The sequence below is a fragment of the Phoxinus phoxinus genome (genome assembly GCF_949152265.1).
Source record: "Phoxinus phoxinus genome assembly, chromosome: 12".
NCBI lineage: Eukaryota > Metazoa > Chordata > Actinopteri > Cypriniformes > Leuciscidae > Phoxinus > Phoxinus phoxinus.
Genome location: NC_136887.1, coordinates 26,278,231 through 26,297,744, shown reverse-complemented (window position 1 = coordinate 26,297,744; position 19,514 = coordinate 26,278,231). Strand labels below are relative to the sequence as shown.

The following is a 19,514-nucleotide window of genomic DNA, read 5'->3' as shown; positions in this document are numbered from 1 at the left end:
ACTACAGTGCTTAGCTCATAAAAGCATTTAAATATAATTTTTTTACATTTCGTTTTATCTTTCGTCTAAATGTTCCAAAAAAAAATTCCATTCCATAAAATCATATATGACTTTAATTTTATTTTTTATTTTTACTAAAATACTAAAAATGCTGAAATGACTGCAGCATTTAAAAATTTTTTTATATTGTCTTGAAAGTTGCTCCAAAATAAAAACGTGGATGGTAAATGAATATACTTGGCAATTTAGCAGTACAATAATATAGACAAATAGTATATATTTTGTTTCTCTTATTATGACAATATGGATTCAGACCCCCTCATACCACCTGACCTACATGTAAATGGGTAATGTTTATCAGATTCCACGTTCATTGCACAGAGGAGATCATGTCTAACAGACATTTGGGGGTGGGGTGAGTACAGCTGGACATTCACACACAACAATTCACAAACAATGAACAAGAAGCGCACTCCTGCTACTGCACCATATAATCGTCTTGTTTGTCAATCATTCTATGTCTCTGCCTGAGACTACATCCAATGAGACTACACTCTATGCTCCTACAACAGTTTCTTCTTAAATCACTGGCATACACACACATGAGATAATGTTATTAGGTAATATGCCAAGCTAGATCCAGGCCACACATGTTAATGTGTTTTTAATAAGTTAAGGAGATGGGGCCAGAGGAGACCCTGATGTAGGCCTATAAATAAGAAAAGGAAGTGCAAATTATCCAAGAAAGACTGCCCAGCTTTACAACCCAAATGCAGTTATGACAGTTCCAAAAGCAAAAAATTTTGAAAAAAAATGATATCAGATACAATAATTTCCTCTAGTGCTGAGGGCTAAAGAGCACTTTGGCCATCATGTCTCCATGAAATCTCATTAAATTAATTAACATCTTCAGCCAAAGGGATTTCCTCATTAATTACGGTTCTACTTAATTAGCTGTGCAACCTAACACAAGCGGAGGGGGGAAAGAGTCATGGGGGGCCAAAACACATCGCACCCTTTTGTGACTGTCAAATCTTTGTTTTACGTGAGACACATGGCTATTATTTTAATGTCTGAAATTAAGACTATGAGGACAGAAAACGGTCCAATGTTGACAGAGACACCAGCACGTGTGCAAAAAAAAACAAAAAACATTCAAGTCTACTGTACAGTGTTGTTATTGTTAACAAAAACTATTAAACATTTTAATTTAAACAAAAGCGAAATCAAATATTAGACAAAAACTAGAAATGTTAAAATTAGCTTAAATAAAATAAGTTTAAGTCAAAGATAAGATATCATATCAAAACTTTTCAACCTCTTGGTCTACATGACACAGGCAGACCAAACCTTTGTTTACTAAATGAACGAGATTGGTTTAAGAGTGTAAATTAACAATTGAGACATACAATTATGTGGTGTTGTTAGTGTAGTCACTGTGGATTCAGGAGATGCCTTGAGATTTTTTTTGTGTCAATGGGGAGAGTTTTCAATGAAGACATGTGAACGAAAAATCTGAGAAATTCAAGAAATTCAACTGGGACAGAAACTCAAGAGAGACATAAAATGCAAGGTCTAGTGGAAAGACGTCAGCTCATCTCAACATTAACACCAGAGCTCCAGCATGCTACACTAGCAGCATGTTGGTTTTTCCAGTCCGACAAACATGTCAAGTCAAAAATCTAGGCTACATTTCACATCAAACTCTTCCTTTGGGCTTGCACCAAGTTTCTCCACTCACTGCAAGAAAAGATGTCACGCTTCAAAAACATCAATGACTTGGTGCGGTGGCTGTACTCGCTCCGACGCCCAGCAAGAGGAGATGTGGGGGAAGAGGAGGGATGCATCATCAAACGGGACCAAGTTTATTTGAAGCTGATAAAAGATGGCATCAATATTCAGGAGGTGGAGGACTACTCACTTCTGAAATATACAGTAGCCCAGTTTGCAAACGTAAAAGAGCTGTATAACATACTTATGAGAGAATAAACGGGTACCATGCTGACTTCACCAATGGATAAGCAGAGGGATCCCTCCTCTATGTAGAAAGAAATATCTAGAAAAATGGCTTCAGGAACTATGCTGGCTTAGGAGGCATCAGCATTGTAACTTAGCCTGGTGCAAAGGTCAAGGATGTAGAATGACCTTCATACTGCATGACCTTGCTTTGACTTGCTGGTTATATATTCTCTTAAACTTAATGTACGAACGTTCAAACATCACACTGTTCAAAAGTTTGGGGTCAGTCATTTTTATTAACACTTCTTTTTTAAAATCAACTGAATGCATCTTTGCTTATGAATTTAATATGTCCAGTAAGTGTTTTCCTTTAAGTGTCACACTGGAACTGCCTCTTGAATCTCCTGATCTCAGAAGAGTTTTAATTGAGTTAATAGGATTAATGCTGCTCCTAATGCTGGAGCACAGATCATTTAGATTCATCTCTGATACGGCTGCCATGTGCTTTATTCTCTGAATGCAGAATGTATAGAGGCACTATTAAGCATGAATGTGAATACAAGGTTGTATTTTGTGATGGTTGGCGTGTCTGTGATAAGATCTAGAGTCCTTGTGCATGTAAACATCCAATAATCTCAGTGCCGTGGCCCCGACGTGACCTTGCCCAATACGCCTCATCTTTCGTAAACTGCTTACCATAAACATCACTGTGATCATAAAATCTATCTGGTGAGAAGGAAAGACACAGATATGGAAGAGAGCTATGCCATCATTGTCTCATCTGCCACATGCTGAGCATGCTGATGAACATTTCATCAAAAACACTCACATAGCATCAGCTGGAGCACAATGGATCTAATCTAATCTAATCTTTCACAACACTTTAGGCTTATAAATACAACTGTGTAAAACCTCACAAAATGTTCTACATCTAGTTTTAGAACAGACATATACATTGCATGCCCCATAAAAACGTCCCAAATTAGACAAATAGTCAACCTGAAACGCTGTGTTCCTATTGAAGCATGTAAAAAAAGGAAGAAAATCTGCGAGTCCCCTTTTCTGATATTTATAGAATCACTCTGGCTGTGCAGGGAAGCATCGAGGCAGCTGCTAACAAGGGAGCTGAGGACAAGACAGCTAGAGCCAGATGTACACTCTATTGATTATGAAAGCAATGTGAAACAGAGCCTTACCCATAGGCCACGCCTGCAATTGTGCACTTCTTAAACTGCATGACGTTGCAGGTCAGGGTGCCCGTCTTGTCCGAAAAGATGTACTTCACCTGGTTTTAGGAAAGAGAGAGCGATAAACTACAGTAAAACAGGTAAGCAGACTTAAAGTAAATGTATTCAACCCATTTTACTTCCATAATGCAACTTATTCAGAGCGAAACAAAAGCGACATTTAAAGGGTTAGTTCACCCCAAAATTTTAATTCTGTCATCATTCACTCACCTTCATGTAGTTTCTAAACCTATAAGACTTTCGTTTGTCTTCAGAACACAAATGAAGATATTTTTGATGAAATCTGAGAGCTTTCTGTCCCTCCATTGAAAGTCTAAGCAACTACCATTTTTACGTTTCAAAAAGTTAATAAAGAGATTGTAAAACTAATCGATATGAATTGAGTGGTTCAGTCCAAATTTTCTGAAAAAAAAATTTGCTTTATATGATGAACAGATTTAATTTAATTTAATTAATTAACGCACACATCAGTTATGGTAAATAAAAGCTCAAGCATGCGAGAACCAATGAGGTTAATTCTCGTGTTACACAGCATGTTTGAGCTTCTGCAAGAACCAATGAGGTTTGTTCTCTTGTGTAAAGCAGTTTCGGTTGAGCTTCTGTTTATGTTCACTGATTAATGTTTATATGTGGATAAAAGCATAAATTCAATCTGTTCATCACATTAAATGATGTGTCGCTTCAGAAAATGTACAGATTTATAGACTAAACCAATCAATTCATATGGATTAATTTTACGATCTCTTAATTAACTTTTTGAACCGTCAAAGTGGTAGTAGCCTGTGACTGTGCCTATTGATTTCATTAAAAATATCTTCATTTGTGTTCCAAACATTAACGAAAGTCTTACGGGTTTGTAAAGACATGAGAAAATAATGACAGAATTTTCCGATTTGGGTGAACTAACCCTTTAAAGCCAGGAATTAACCCGACAGCAAAAAGTAGGTCTTCATTATATTAACTGGCATTAGGATGTATTCCCTAATAAATTCCTGATAACTGATATTATGGCTGATAACTGATGAATAGAATATAGTCAAATTAGATAGTAGATAGTACAAATCTGTATTTTGTATTAATAAATCTAATAAAACACAAAATAAGTCAAATTAATCATTTTAAAGGCTACAAGTGAAGTGTTTTTAAAGGTTAACTGATTGTTAGATGACGGCAAAGTTAAATCAAATTCAAATATTGGTTTCATTTTTCATTTTCATTCATCCCCTTTTGTTTATTTCTGAAATTAAGGACAAGCAGTACCTGTCCCAACTCCTCATTCAGGTTTGATGTCCGGGCCATAGCTGGTGTGTTGGTGACTTCATACAGCATGTCAGTGTCCTAAAATACAGTGTCACCAAGCAGAATTAATATTCACAACCATTTTGTATTAATACCTTGCCATCTGGACACCAAAACATGACTAACAGTTTAAAATGATATTTTCATACTCTGTCAATCAAAACAACCTTCACTCAAAAGTCTTGCCATTCAGTGGGAACTCAAAACTCTACTGCATTTAAAAGCAGTGTCTGTGTGCTTTAAGCGCCCTGCCCTAAATCTAATTTTGGCATCTTCATATGGGTTATTTTGATAAAGCTCCACTTTCGTTTGGGCTGTGAAGTTTTCTGGGATTGGCCCCGGAGGTTTAAGCAGTCTGCATTTCAAAGACAGCAGATTCATCAAGCAGGAACATCTCTTGTGGCTCAGACTCGCACTCACCCAGTTGATGAAGAAAGCCTGGACGAACTTGATGACCTCTAGAGTCACCAGAAGACTGATGGGAATCAGGTTGTTGAAGAGGATGATGAAGGTGAGGAAGTTCAGGCCAAAATTAGCTGCTCCACCATCTGGAAAAAGAAGAGTGAGGGAAGGAAGAGGAGAGAGTGGAAGTGAGGTGACAGACAGGTTTCTGAGCAATGAAAGGCATGATGGGATGGGGTGGACTGGGGAGGGATGATGGAAGAACAATGCCACAAGCTCATCTGGTCTAATTTGCAACGTTTCCACAATGCTCCACTAGCGTTGTGTGAGCATTGTGCAAACACTAATCTGAGCAAATTCAACTCTTTCAACCAATCTCTCCGATAAGAATTTATCAAATTTACATTCAATTCTCCAATTAGGTCTCCATTAATTAATAGCTAAACTGAGACTCGAGTCTTTGACATCATAGCAGAAGCCTTGGCAATATGGGCAAAATTCAAAGCAACACATTAACCCACAATGCACTGGGGTGGGTGATCATGATTTCCAAATTTAACAAAGAGCAGCACAAAGAGAAACAAAAAAGTGTAATTGATAAAAACAAGACCACAGACACAAGACAGCTCAGACATAGAATTAAAGTCAACATGAAACAACATTCACAACCCATTTTACTTCTAACCCTAACTGCTCAATTGATTGGGGTCAATAAAAAAAAATAAAAAAAACTTCTATTCAACAAGGACGCACTTTAACATTTACAATGTTACCAATTTTTTCTATTTCAAATAAATGCTATCCTTTTTGAACTTCCAATTCATCAAAGAGTCCTGAAAAATATGAAGTACCACCTGGTTTCAATATTGATAATAATAAAATGTTTCTTGAGCACCAAATCAGTATATTAGAATGATTTCTGGAGAATCATGTGACACTGAAGACTGGAGTAATGATGCTGAAATAATAAAATAATAAATTACATTAAAATATATTAAAACAGAAAAAGATAATATTTCACAATATTACTGTTTTTACAATCAAATAAATGCATCTTTAAGACTTTTTTTCTAAATAACTACCATTCAAAAGGTCTGTAAGATTTTTTTTTAGCGTACCCATAAAATTAATATTTTGGCTATTGGTTAACATTAACCACTGATGAAATGGTGAGACCAACGTGTTAAAGTAAATGGGTTTAATTTTGATTTCATGTTGACTTTAAGTATTAATAAAAAGCTTTACCTGGGGAGGGGGAGGGGGGTCCGCAGAATGCAATAATGCTCTTTATGAGCAGTTAGGAGGAGAGGGAGTGCTTTCCCATACAGAATCATAGAACTAAAGAGGCTGGGCAATCATACAACTGCTATTGGAACTGACTCACACAGAGAGGAAGAGGATTTGGCTAGTGGTGGGAAGGAAGACAATCAGTTTGGATATTTCAATGTAAAGGAGGGGGACTCAGTCCAAAGTACCTTCCCATAATATGAAGCCGAAAAGAGAGATGTGACATTTAGAGATATTTCAATAATTTGGAAGGTTTGAAACGGTCTCTAGTTTGTCGGTTGAAGAAGACCTTTCCTGTTGGAAGATTTTTGCTGCACTGGAAATACTTAATACTTAAGTAAATACTTAAATACTAAGGAACTACTAAGCACTACTAAGAGTACATACTAAGAGTAAACGACATGTTTCTTGCTTGACAGTCATTTCTTAATTTCTTGCAGTCATCTAGTCTTAAGACTCTTCTAGTCCTGTTAATTATTGTAAAGCTGTTTTGAAACAATTTCTATGTAGCCTTTATAAACCGCTATAAATATGGGTCAAAAACTACACCTAACAAAAGTCAGCAATAAATCCTTTCTCTGCATTCAATATAAATGAGTTTAAATGAGACAAAGGCTAATCATTAATATCTATCCACCAATCTGCACATGCTCACAGCAGCATCCCGAAGCAGTGGAAGATGCAGTGCTAGATGCACGTCTCTCTCTAAACTACTGCAGGTCCAGTGACATCAGTGCAGCAAGGAGTCGCGCTGTAGGGTCAGCACTTCTCAAGACACCCGTCAGCATTTGTGCAGCACAAAACCTGCTACCTGTTATTTCATGGTCAGGAGTTCAACATGGGTGACTGTTGTTGCAGGTGGTGTGAATGCATAACAAATGACTGCAGCTCAATCTGCATAGAGCCATGTGCATTGGTTCGGATACTTACTGGGACAGAAGCCAAAGCCAAAACGTCACAGGGGTTCAAAGTCAAATGAATTATTTATTATGAATAATTACTCATCTGCTTGAAGTGTGCGATGCTTAGTTTAATGAGTGGAAGGTGTGTATTCATCGCCCTGTGTACGCCTGCTAACCCAATCTGGAAACCTTAAAGCATACTGCATTGTTTTCACCTCTGGGGATGAATCCTATCCTGATGTCCAGCAGAACAAAACCAAACAGATGCAATCATGCCCAAGAGGCCAAGAGTTGGCTGGTTAGCCTGACCCAGTTAGTTTGCAGATGTTGTAACTACACCATCTTGCTGCAAAAAGTATTTTCTACATTGACACCCATTTAAAGGTAGTCGGTATTCAGACTAAGTAGTTTTCAAATATCTTACTTGTGCAACTAGCACTGAAATAAATAGGAATACTAAATAGATAACTAACTACCATTCAAAAGTTTGGGGTTCAGCAAGGCTGCTTTAATTTGATCAAAAATACAGTAAAACAGTAATATTGTGAGATATTATTACAATTTAAAACAATGATTTTCTATTTTAATACATTTTAAAATATTATTAAAATATTTATTTTTCTGTGATGGCAAAACTGAATTTTGAATGGTAGTGTAGTTCCCTCCAGGTATTATGAACCATCTTGATCATACCTCTGACTGAAGAGCAGGAAGTTCCCTTGGTTTATATCGTAAATATCACCAGCAAAAGCATGTAAACAACAAATCAATGCCACCTCTCGCTTTTACGGCTCCACTAGGATGGCAAACAACAAACATAGAAGACTAAGTCCCCCTCCTTTAGAGGAATAATCAATTTCATGATGGATACCTGCTTTATGACCTCACTGTTACCTCACATGACGCCCAACATCATTGATATTTCCTTTCCAAATGATTGCGGTGGATGTGAATAATTACAGATGGGACCCAGCATTCACGGTGGTGCATCTCAGCATTTGACAACATTTTCAAAGAACTCGCAGAGCATACCAAGTAGGGAACCGTGTAGGCCATAAAACAAGCTGCGATCGATTTGGACACAAACAGCCCCTCCTATTTAAATCAAGAATAATGATGGTGGTGACATGTTAATCAATTTGCAAGTGGCTCCCGACGCAAATGTAACATTTTCGCATCTCGTTGGTGCGCAAAATTGTCTATTTTTCTCTTTTTCAATCACCTGCGATGCTCCAGGCGCACAACAGATGTTCCCATCACTATTCATTAAAAATTAATGGCAGTGTTGTATTTCTTAATGTCGAACTTTTACAATCCAAACATTAAGTCTATTAGCATGGATTTGCTCATCTCCTCCAGAGCTGAGCCTTTTCAGCCTCGTCTGTCAGCACCAGTAAAACAAACGCAGCAGAACGAGGAGGAGGTGGGTAAGAGGAAAAGGGGGGCATTTAGAAAATGTCACGGTTTGACCTCCAGGGTCTTCTGTTTCTACACGGGAATACATTTCAAACTCTTGCTCTGACAGGGCCCTTGGGTAACTTGCTCCTCTCCACGAGTGTTTCTTTGGGTCCGAGGCTTCCTGTCATACCTCATTAGTTAGGCACGAGCAAAAGGACGCTGGCGTGGCCGAAGCCTGAGCTTGCGAAGTGTTTAACGTGTCACCAAAATAAAGGAAGGGGAGGCACGTTTTTGACATCAGGCATTAAAGAGGGTCTACACAGTGTAGAGCTGGAGGGGAAAACCTATCACTGGATTCCTGGTGTGTGTGTGTGCAGTCCTCTGCAATTACCCTTTCAAAGTAGGGCAACCATATAAGTGGCTTCGGTAGCTTAGCAAAAGCTGAGCTTCAGTTAGGGGTTAGTAAGGAGGGGTCATTCACAGATGGCCAAGGGTTTTAAATGGTTGTTACCTGGAGCTGTTAAGAAAATGACAACAACAAAGAAACAAAAAACACAAACCAAACAGAATGTTAGAAAGGAAGCTGATAACAAAACGAACGAAAAATAGTACAGCAGCGTTTGTGATATTCAACCATTTATACATTCACGTGTCTATGCATATTAGAACTAAAAGGGAAAGATTCTCCTTTCCCTTTTTATTGACAAATATTCACATATGCAATGCATATTTGTTGCATGTTACATAGAGGGAAGACAAAAATTACTGACGAAAAAAATGAAAGCACACATAGACGCGCAAGCGGTCTAGCATGACAGAAGGAAGGGGGGGTCTGGTTCTTACAGTTGAGATCCATGTACCAGGCGTCATTGCCGTACTGATACTTCCAGATGGTCTGGCCGATGGAGCAAACCAACGAGATGGCCAAGAGACAGCCGAAAAGCACGAGGATCTGAAAGTTGGTGATGCGCTCCACATTGGAAAGCTTCAGAGGCGGGCGTGTGGAGTTCTGGAGGACACAAATCATCATGGTTTCTCAGAATAAAGCTGGATTTGGGATATGACTGAAGTGGACTGAAACGGACAACTCACCTGCATGAGTTTGGTGTCGTGTCCTGTGTAGACCACGATACCGTGCACCCACTGTGTGTTCCTGAGTTGAGCTCCTCGCGGCAAGATCTGATCAGGACCCAGTGGTAGAGTGCTAAATATGGAGCAAACATGACAATTTTACTATTTCGCCATTCGACAACTTTAAACAATGAATCCCACCAAAAACATTAAGCATAACAGAAGGAGAATGTGATGTTTGATACAAATAACTGCACCAAGGTGGGTTGAAAGAAAACAACAATTTGTGATAGTATAAAGTGCAGCTTTGTTCCGCGCTAAACATCAATACACTTTTAAACCTGCCTTTAATAGTCTGCCTCAAAAGTATCAGGGAGTCATTTTAATTCTTCAACTTCGATCGAATCCATCTTGCTGAAATTAACTTGTCTCATGCTCATCAATATTTCAGACTAATAAAATACAAGGCTGAAGTCAGCCTCAGCATTTCTGCTTTTTCTTTTTCACCTCAAGCAAAATTTTACAAGGCAATTTTCCTCTTCTCTTACCTGTGTCCATCCAGGCGAATATTGCCCACAAACTCATAGAGGTGTCTGTTGGGACTCTCACATTCCATCCGTCCGGAGAGACGCATCAGACTGTCAATGTCCTTAATCTCCGTAGTGATCTGCAGACCCTGAGTATAACAAAAAACACCCATGTTTACACAAAAAGTAATACAATTCACACTGATAAACTAGCTGAACTGTAGAGAATCAATAATAACAGCAGGTATAACATGAAAAGAACAAAGAATTCACCTGTCTGATCTTGAGATTAGTTTCTCCATCCAGATTTGAGGTCTCAATGTAGCACATTCCTTGAGGTTCACTAGAATAAAACGCAATATTATGGAAAATAATTGATTACTTGTGGCTCTACCATAAGAATGTTTTGCAGTTTAATCAACTATATGAAATACTAATATAAAGTTATACACTACCGTTAAAAAGTTTGGGGTCAGTAAGATTTTGTCTGCATTTTTTCCAAGGACACATTAAATTGATCAAAAATGACAGTAAAGACATTTATAATGTTACAAATGATTTCCATTTCAAATAAATGCTGTTCTTTTTAACTTTATATTCCTCAAAGACTACTGAAAAGCATTACGGTTTCAACAAAAACAAAAAAATATATAAATAGCGTATTAGAATGATTGTGTATGGAATCATGTGACATTGAAGACTGGAGTAATGATGCTGAAAATTCAGCTTTGCCACCACAGTAGTAAATTAAATTTTAAAATAGAAAACAGTTATTTCGACTTGTAATTCTGTGTCACAATATTACTGTTTTTTAATCAAATAAATGCAGCCTTGGTGAGCATAAGAGACTTTTAAACGGTAGTATATCTTTAAAAAATATTCTGTAAAACAACTAAATGACATTGATAAAAAAATATGTAACTACAACAAGTTTAATCTATATAATTAGTAATAACTAAAAGTTGGGTCACCTCATACAAAACTAAACAGCTAAATGAAGCCCTATAATCAAAGATGCTTTGTTTTCAAGAGCAAGTCATTTTTTGTTAAAATTGTATGCGATTACTTATTTCAGTAAGGAAAATCCACTGGGCAGCATATTTCCCCAAACTGCATAAAGCATTTTAGTACTTGGACTGAAAACGAAAAAATATTGCTCTAATGGGACAGCCTCAGAACCTTCATTTTGCACTCATTTGGAAACTTTCAGTCAATGCATCTTTGTTTATGGCCATGCATTCTGCTGTTTTTATTTTAGTGACATACTCCACATGCAACAAAGGAAAGATGCAGCACATCAGACAAATGAACATTCAGCATTAATACAGAGAAGAGTAAAAGCAGGATAGCGAGTACACAGGGCCAAAGCTGTTACACATCTCTCCTTTAATAAACGATAGCAGGCTTCAACGGAAAAGCTGGTCCTCATACACTACTTAAACAAGTTATCAGAAAAGAGTGTTCTGCTTTGGGTCTATACAAAACAAAAATGGATGTCAATAGTCCCCACCAAAACGTCACGTTTTTTTGAGTGAAAGAACATTAATATTATATCTCAGATTTGGTGTACAAACAATGCAAGTTGCTATAAAGGTACATCACAATACTCTACATTGTGGTGATGTGACCGCATGCAGACAGTCAAATCAGAGTCCGAGCTCCTGCTGAAACCATGCATTGTGCAAACAGCTGTGACATTTACAGTCATTCAATGGGCCTTTTTCTCTGTTAGAGAAGCACTTTGTTTTTTCTTGTGTGCACATGCTGAAGCATCTCCAGCATAAAACAATGGTCTGTAATACACAACTGTCCGCTTAAAGAAAAGGGCTTCATCAGTATTTTCTGTTGGGGGATGAACAGAGCTATCCTCTGAGAAATTTGTGCCCAGTCAACTAATTTTTAGTGCTCGAATTTAAGAATCTCATGCCTAACAGTGGTCTAACAATGATCTAAGTTTACGGAGGCGTGATATTGTAAATAGGCCATTTTATTCCACAATTATCAGACACATGAGCTGCGTCTCCTTCCAAAAAGCCGTCCTCCGGAGGTCACATTTGTAGGCTGCATACGCCAATGAGGCTGCTTCATTTCAGTAAACTGACCGCTACATTCCAAAGTCATTAAGAAATTACAACAATTTATGCTTCACTAGAAATAACAGCCAATTTTATAATGGTTATTGTTCTGAAATAAGACATTCTTTATGACATATGCAGCCTACAAATGTGACCTCCGGAGGACGCAGCCTTCGAAATGACACACAGCTATGATGTGGCTGACAACATACTTAATATACAACAAGGCATATTGAGGATAATTCTGCTGGTGGTATTAACATAAAAATGAAATCAATGAACTTTTTATGTGGCCATTAAGTTTCCTAAAGACTATTTTTGTGATCCTTGTCTCAAATTTGAAAGCATGAGCCTTAAAAAAAAAATTATGGTACGTAAAATTATGATCATATTTTTACTACTCTGTGTATTCCAATATACTGTATACATGCCGTAAAATATTAGAGGTCTTAACTCCTGTAATATACATCGATATACGCATCAAACATTTTTAAAGACAGTTTTTGAATACAGACAGAAAAATGTATAACGCCCAGCAGTAAAACCCAACAACATCAATCAGAGCATGGCTAAAAATAAAAATGAAATAACGTCAAAAGCTGATAAAAACAAAAAGCAAAAGGCAAAAAAATAAAGGAGAGAGCAAAATATTAGAGTAACAGATTCTTTCCACCTGTGCACCCCCTTCCCACTAGACCCACATGCAAACCGACCTGGAGGACAGAAGGATGAGGTCGGCTGGGAGGTGATCTCCATTGGCTGCTCGGACTACCTCCCCTACCGAAACCTTAATTTACACAGCAGTCCCGGCGCAAGGGGAGCGACACGAGTGAAGTCAGGAGACGGTTGTTCATCACATGAGGTGGGAGGGGAGGGTGACAGGTGGAGATGAGAGGAAGGAAAGGACATAAGATGGATAGAGGAGAAAGAGCACACAGACCAAGACAGGGAAGAGAGACACAAACACACAAATGTTTAATCTTTACAGAGGAAAAAAAAACTAAACAATGTCCACTGCTCAAAACCCATTCGAACCAAGCTAAACCATCAGTAAAGTGGAGAAAAAAAACAGAATTAAAATGCAAAATTACTGTTCTGTACTGGATATACATGTCTGAAAGACCCTCGAAACTTTGGGACAACTTGAGGCAAATGGCAAATGGATTTTGACAGTGAAGAGGATAATGTTGATCAATGTCATCAGGTCAGTATTAATCAATAAGCGAACATCCGCAAAAGGAAGTGTTGATTTTGACTTATTCAACTCATTAAAGAACGACTCCCCCAAAAATGAAAATTCTGCCATTTATTCTTTCTAAACCCGTGTAACTTTTGGGTTTGGAACAACATAAGGCAAGTAAACAATGTCAGAATCTTGAAAACCTAATTTGATACCATTTACAGTATAATGTCACTGCATTGATTTACTGTTGGGCCTTATCTCAGGGTTATCTTATTAGCCTATTAATCATCACTTCCTTTGGGTGTTGAGTGTAAGACAGGGGCATAAGAGTGGACAGGGTCCCTTCTGATGACCTGGACTCGTCTACCTGGACGACAGCAGTATAGCATCTGCTGGTATGAAATCTTTGCCATTAACTTTAACTATGTCTCCAACCATAACCTGTAAGACACAAACTAGTTATCAATTCAAAACCTTTAAATCAAACTAGCAGCTACTGGCAAAAGCAGAGAAATAATATATTACTAAAGGAAATACATCTGGCTGACACTGGCAAGAAAGATGCATTCATATTTGATGCATTTCACATATTTCATTCAGGAAGTGCTTGGATCCATACATAAGCCCTCATTTGATCCTGTCATTTAAAAGAGGCCATTTCATCAATAACATCCTCTGTGATACAAATAAACTATTTATCTTTTTGGATTTGCATTTTTAATCATCTTATTAGCCATAATCCAGTAGGAGGACGCTGCTTCGTAGCTGCTATTTTGATTCGAAGTGGAGAGCTACTTATAAATGGTATATAAACTTGTGCATATTTAAGCATATTAAAAATGCATTATTCATTCTGTGCACTGTAATTCAAAAGTGTCACAGTGTGGTTTCATAAAATGATGGGTGACAAGAAGGCTGGCTCCAAAAAACTAGATTTAATAAGAGCTAAAGCAGAAAGCTATTTTATTTAATTGTCCATTCTAGCAGCACTTAGAAGAATTGCCGCTTCAGAAAATAATATACTAAAGGAAGTAACTGTGAGAAGTCATGGTTGATGACATCACATCCTATTCTGTGACATTGTGAGGTCATCAGGGCACAAGTTAATGCCCTCTTGCAGATGTGCACTAATATAGATGTGCACTAACAGTAATGAGTGCCTAGTCACCAGGTAATTATATCTCCAGCCATTTCCTTTTGCCTTACGATTATAATTATGGGGCTGTGTGTTTCCGTCAAGGTAATTAGCTCTACTCTCTATTAACACATTAAAAAGCTGCTCTGTGTCTGGCTTTATTAAGATCTCTATGGTGACCGCACGTACATGTAAGAGGCACCCTGGCAAGATTCTACACCTTTGCCTCGACCTAAAGGAGAGTTGAGCATCAACAAAAGAAAAAGACTGGAGAGGGAGTACCCTCCACAAAAAACACCAACACATTTGTTTTTTAAACCAAACCTGCTCTGGTTTACACCTGAGGGCATCTTTATATGCATACTCCTCTCACTCTCTTTCTAAGAGTATGTCAACTTGTTTTCATTCTGGAGCTCATTGAAGCAGTCGGTATGAGGGAACATCAGCTGCATTACCTTCTCCCAATGTACAATCTCCCAAGCGCCGTTCCTCAATACTGAAAAAGAGAGAAAGAGAGAACAATCACCAACAGGAAAGGCAGTATATAAAGAAAAGAAAGAACGAACTAAGACACCACGATACTATGGGTGCTTCTCAAACGGAAGGCTGTATCCAACGAAGGCTGCAAATCTCGGCAGCCACATTATCAAACTTCGATTTAACTGAATGCCAACGTAGTTTGAAGCATCCTTGGAAGGCAGCCTTCGTTTCGTGTCCTTCATTTGGCCTGTTTTGAAGGATGTATCGGACGTAACCTTTGCCACCTTAAAATCACCCTCATTCCAGTTGGCACATATTAAAATTCACAGAAACAAAAACTGAAGGAAACCGAAACGGTATGAGCTTGTTTGAGTTTATTATGAAATGTAAGACAAAAATTATGTTTTATTCGGAAAGGAAAGAATAGATGTTATCTTTTGTTTTGCTGTAAATTAATCACTTTTAATTTTTCAATTAATCACAAGCCACTGGGAGACCACATACGGTTGTCATTCACTCTACTGTATTAATAAAAATCCAGTTAATATAAAGATTTGTAATACAAAGCATTTTTCCAAAATGAAGTTTCAATTTTTATGCAGTGACCACGGGGCGGAAACATTATGACGTAGCATTGCGCACTTCCTATACCGTCTCATTCAAGGGTTTAATGCTGAGGAGGACTCTAGCCTACAAGCCTGTGAAGGACTGGACTAGGATGGACACAGCCTTCTGTAGGAAGCAGCCTTCTGTATATCAGCAATTCCAATAGAGTCCTGGCATCAATGGTTCTCGCCCAATCACTGATGACTCATCCTCTACTTATGCACGTCTAATTCTTTTACCATTCAATTGCTCTCTAGAAGGAACATTTCTTAACTAGCTCGAGCCTGTAGGGCAAACTAATGCTACTGCCTATTTAAAAAAAATATAAAAATTGTTTACGTCCCATCTCTACTTTGTTTCAATAGGAAATCAGGGAAGAAAATTGAGCTAATCAGACAAATATATGGGGGTTTTAAAGAAGACCAGTGAGCAAACAAATGTCTTACCTTGTGTTTCTTTCTTGTTAACAACATTATCAGCTTTGTGACGTTTCTGAAAACAAACAAATAAAAATTCTAATAAAAAAACATTCAAATGAGCCTCAACTGAAAAAACTTATATGGATATATGGACATGGAATTATCTAGATTTTATAATTTTCTGCTAAAGTGTAATCAGAAATGTGACCAATTCCAATAAAATAAGTAAAATAATTAAAATATATATTAAAAAAACTTTACCAAGTGGATATAGCATGAAAGTAAAGAAGAGAAAATCCCTAAATATCAACAATAAAAGTATACTACAGTATATTGGCTTTTACAAGCACACAATTACTACCAGATTGTAAATAAAGCATGCATTCAACACAGTCATAAGAAAAAAATAAAACCTCTTAGAAAATAAATAAATATTTAGCAAAATGTTTTACAGGTATAATGATCAATAAAACTGTGCTAATCGAAAAGAGAGGAGTCTGTTGAAGCACTTTTTTCTGTGCCAGATTACAAGAGCTGTTTGACCTGCTTTAAACTGAAATGCAAATGAGTGAGAGTGATCTGAAAACCCCGATTAGCCTCTAAAAGCACAACATACTGTATACATCTGTGCTCTTGCCTCCAGTGCTCTCTGATTGCCTAATTATCCTCCTGGCCAACACTGGTAAAATATGTCCCATGTCACCTCTATTCATCCAGGATGACTGGTTAATGTGCGGTTAGGCTTTTATTTAGAACTTGATGCATAAAATAACTAAATGGCAGAAATGTCAAATAACTAAAACTGAAAAACAAATGAACAAAAACTACAGATCTTTTTATTTTTTTACTAAAACTTTAAAATTAGAATGAAAACAGAAAATATAAAAATAAAAATGAATTCAATATGAATATAAATAACAGCATCTCAGAACTCAATGCTAAAATAACCCTGATATATATACACAATATGTCTGTTTAAAATAAAATACCGGTAATAAAAATAAAAACTGTTGATAATTTTAAAAAAAAATCATTGCAGGCTGCCATTAAAGAGACTATTTCTCCAGCCTTTTTCCTTTCCCTTTATCCCTTCTTGTATCTCTCTCAAATTTATATTATATTAAAAGGATATGAAATGTGACAAACAGCCTCATTCATATTACTGGAGAGTTTATTGAGCAGCCCATGTCACATGACCTCCCCTCAGACTCTGCAGGAGAAAGAAAAAGTTCTCAGGTCTCACATCCCATTCATCATCCACATCACCTCTGGTGCAGTGTTGGATAACTCAGCCTTTCCCTTTCTCACACTCTCCTCAGTTTCCATCTCCCCTACTCTTTCCTTTACCACAACAGAGCAGAGATCAGGCTCTGTGGAGGGAAGCGATGATTTAATTATGCATCTAATCTAACTGATGTCTTGTCTGCAGTGAACATAAGAGCAAGAGGAAGGAATACGTAACAGTAAAACAAGGCCCCAAAGGGAAGAGGAGACAGCAGTTTGGGTTTGTGGTAAGATGCAGCACCAAATCCCAGCTGGATTAGCGGAGTACGGTGGGGTGCAGCTGATAAGCAGGCCACGGTGTGGAGAGCACTGGTGCGTCACCTCTTTGTTAGACTCCGTCTTTGTTAGAGATGCCGGATTATGACGAGTTAAGGATTATAGCAGAGCCTGCTGGCTTCTTTTGAAACGCACATAAGACACAGTAAGAAAGTACCAAACAAAAAGTGTGATTTTAAACTAGACAACTGTTAAACGTTTGGGGACAGAAATATATATTTTTTATAAATTAATACTTTTAGTCAGCAAAGACGCATTAAAATGTATCAAAAGTAACAGAAATCATTTGTCGATGACACGTCTTTGCCATTTCAATTATTATTGTTTTTTTTTAAATGTTTATTAAGCACCAAATCAGTATATTAGAAGGATATTAGAATGAATGGTTGCTGAAAATTCAACTGTCGTAACAGGAATAATTTACATTTTAGAACAGATTGTAGCTAGCTAGTAACAATAGAAGCCCTTTTCTCGCCTTATGGGATACCTCTAAAATACTAGAGCTTGTTTTTATTTGAAGTGGGGAAAAAAGCAAAGGTCATCTGACCATTCACAGCAGAGCGGTACATGACAGCAGAGTGGTGAATTTATCAAATGACCTTCACTTCCAGAGCTAGTCTTGACCTCTCAGATTTGAATAACACATCAGAGACCCATATAAAATGCTGAGCTGGTTATTCTGACCACAGCATCCAACGTGATGTGATCGGATGGCTGTCCAGAGGGAGCCGGGAGAGCAGGCTCTGATTTCAGGGTCACAGCACTATGGTGGATCCACTTGGGCTGGTGGTTTTATCTCAGTATTCACTCCTCTATGTAAATTTCTATGTAAAGAGGTCTTAGAATTCATTTACAATGTAAATGAGACGATAGTTCAGGTCAGGAAAAAGAGAAAAGCTTATTGACTGGAAAGTGTTTCAGCTAATGGGAGTGAGATCCATTCTGCCGTGTACGTGATCACCGGAGAGTGTGAGATTGAATTATCAGGAAGAGTAAAGGAGGTATACCTGAACAAAGTCTAAAAACTGACTCAGATAATATAACAGCTGTGAGGGCAAAGGAGAATAAAATCTACAGCAAGCATGACTCATGTAGAGCACAGTTCTCTCATTAATCACTCATTAACTATCATCCCTACTCCAAACAACAAAAAATCATTGAGATAAACTGAAAAAGGTGAGTGATATTAGGAACAAACAGGGTTTGTATTTCTGCTCAATTTTGCTGTTACAGCGGCATGACAAACTACTCATTTGTTCTCCTGCACGATTTAAGATCATTCAAAGAGCATCTTGAGCTTCAGTGGACGCAAGAACATCTGACCATCTGTATAAAGGAGATCACATGTATTTCTGCATTTATTCTGCAAGTTAGTGTAACATCAAAAATGTTTTAATGCTCTCACCAGGTCTTCTATAATCTCCTTCACTGCTGCCACCACCAGGATGAAGAGTAACGGCACCAGCGTTGTCCATCGCCCTGTCGGTGACACATCAGGGATTTGCTGCCGAGGAAAATAAATAAAATGGCGACATGAATTACAGTCTTTAATCCCTCCCTCCACAAGATCAAAACATGGACATTCAAACACGATATACAAACCCTGTCACCTACAGGGCCTGAATACAAACACAAAATAATTAAAGCCTTGAAGAGACCTCAGGAGAAACACTCAGGGGTTTTGATAAACTGCTCTTGTTTTGTTCTCCAGGAATCATAACACAGCCTGAGGGTCTACATCCTGGTGGTCTGTGTATTTATCACCGGGAGGTCAAGAAAGCAACCTGAGGGAATGAAAATAACCATCAGAAAGTCAGCAGCAGTGACTCTGATGGATGTTTAGAAGTCGGCATGTGACATATCTGTCTACCCTGCTGAAGAGATCAGCTTAGACCAGCATGAATTTCCAGACTGGTCCAGGGTGGTTAGGTGCCGGTCAGGCAGTTGGATAAGGCCCACAAGCT

The 19,514-nt window shown here is 37.8% G+C and overlaps 1 protein-coding gene across 2 annotated transcripts in view; it reads right to left on the bottom strand.

The window, feature by feature from the left end:
• Positions 1–19,514, bottom strand: part of atp8a1 (ATPase phospholipid transporting 8A1) — a 117,642-nt gene that overhangs the window by 67,890 nt on the left and 30,238 nt on the right. For both annotated transcript variants that reach the window (XM_079630671.1, XM_079630672.1), the window contains exons 4-14: positions 18,956–19,054; positions 16,018–16,063; positions 14,941–14,981; positions 12,881–12,954; positions 10,366–10,435; positions 10,114–10,241; positions 9,587–9,698; positions 9,338–9,503; positions 4,926–5,053; positions 4,467–4,544; positions 3,156–3,244 (exon numbers count right to left, since the gene is read on the bottom strand). In XM_079630671.1, the coding sequence (XP_079486797.1) occupies positions 3,156–3,244; positions 4,467–4,544; positions 4,926–5,053; positions 9,338–9,503; positions 9,587–9,698; positions 10,114–10,241; positions 10,366–10,435; positions 12,881–12,954; positions 14,941–14,981; positions 16,018–16,063; positions 18,956–19,054 (1,031 nt within the window). The remainder of the gene's footprint in view (positions 1–3,155; positions 3,245–4,466; positions 4,545–4,925; positions 5,054–9,337; positions 9,504–9,586; positions 9,699–10,113; positions 10,242–10,365; positions 10,436–12,880; positions 12,955–14,940; positions 14,982–16,017; positions 16,064–18,955; positions 19,055–19,514) is intronic.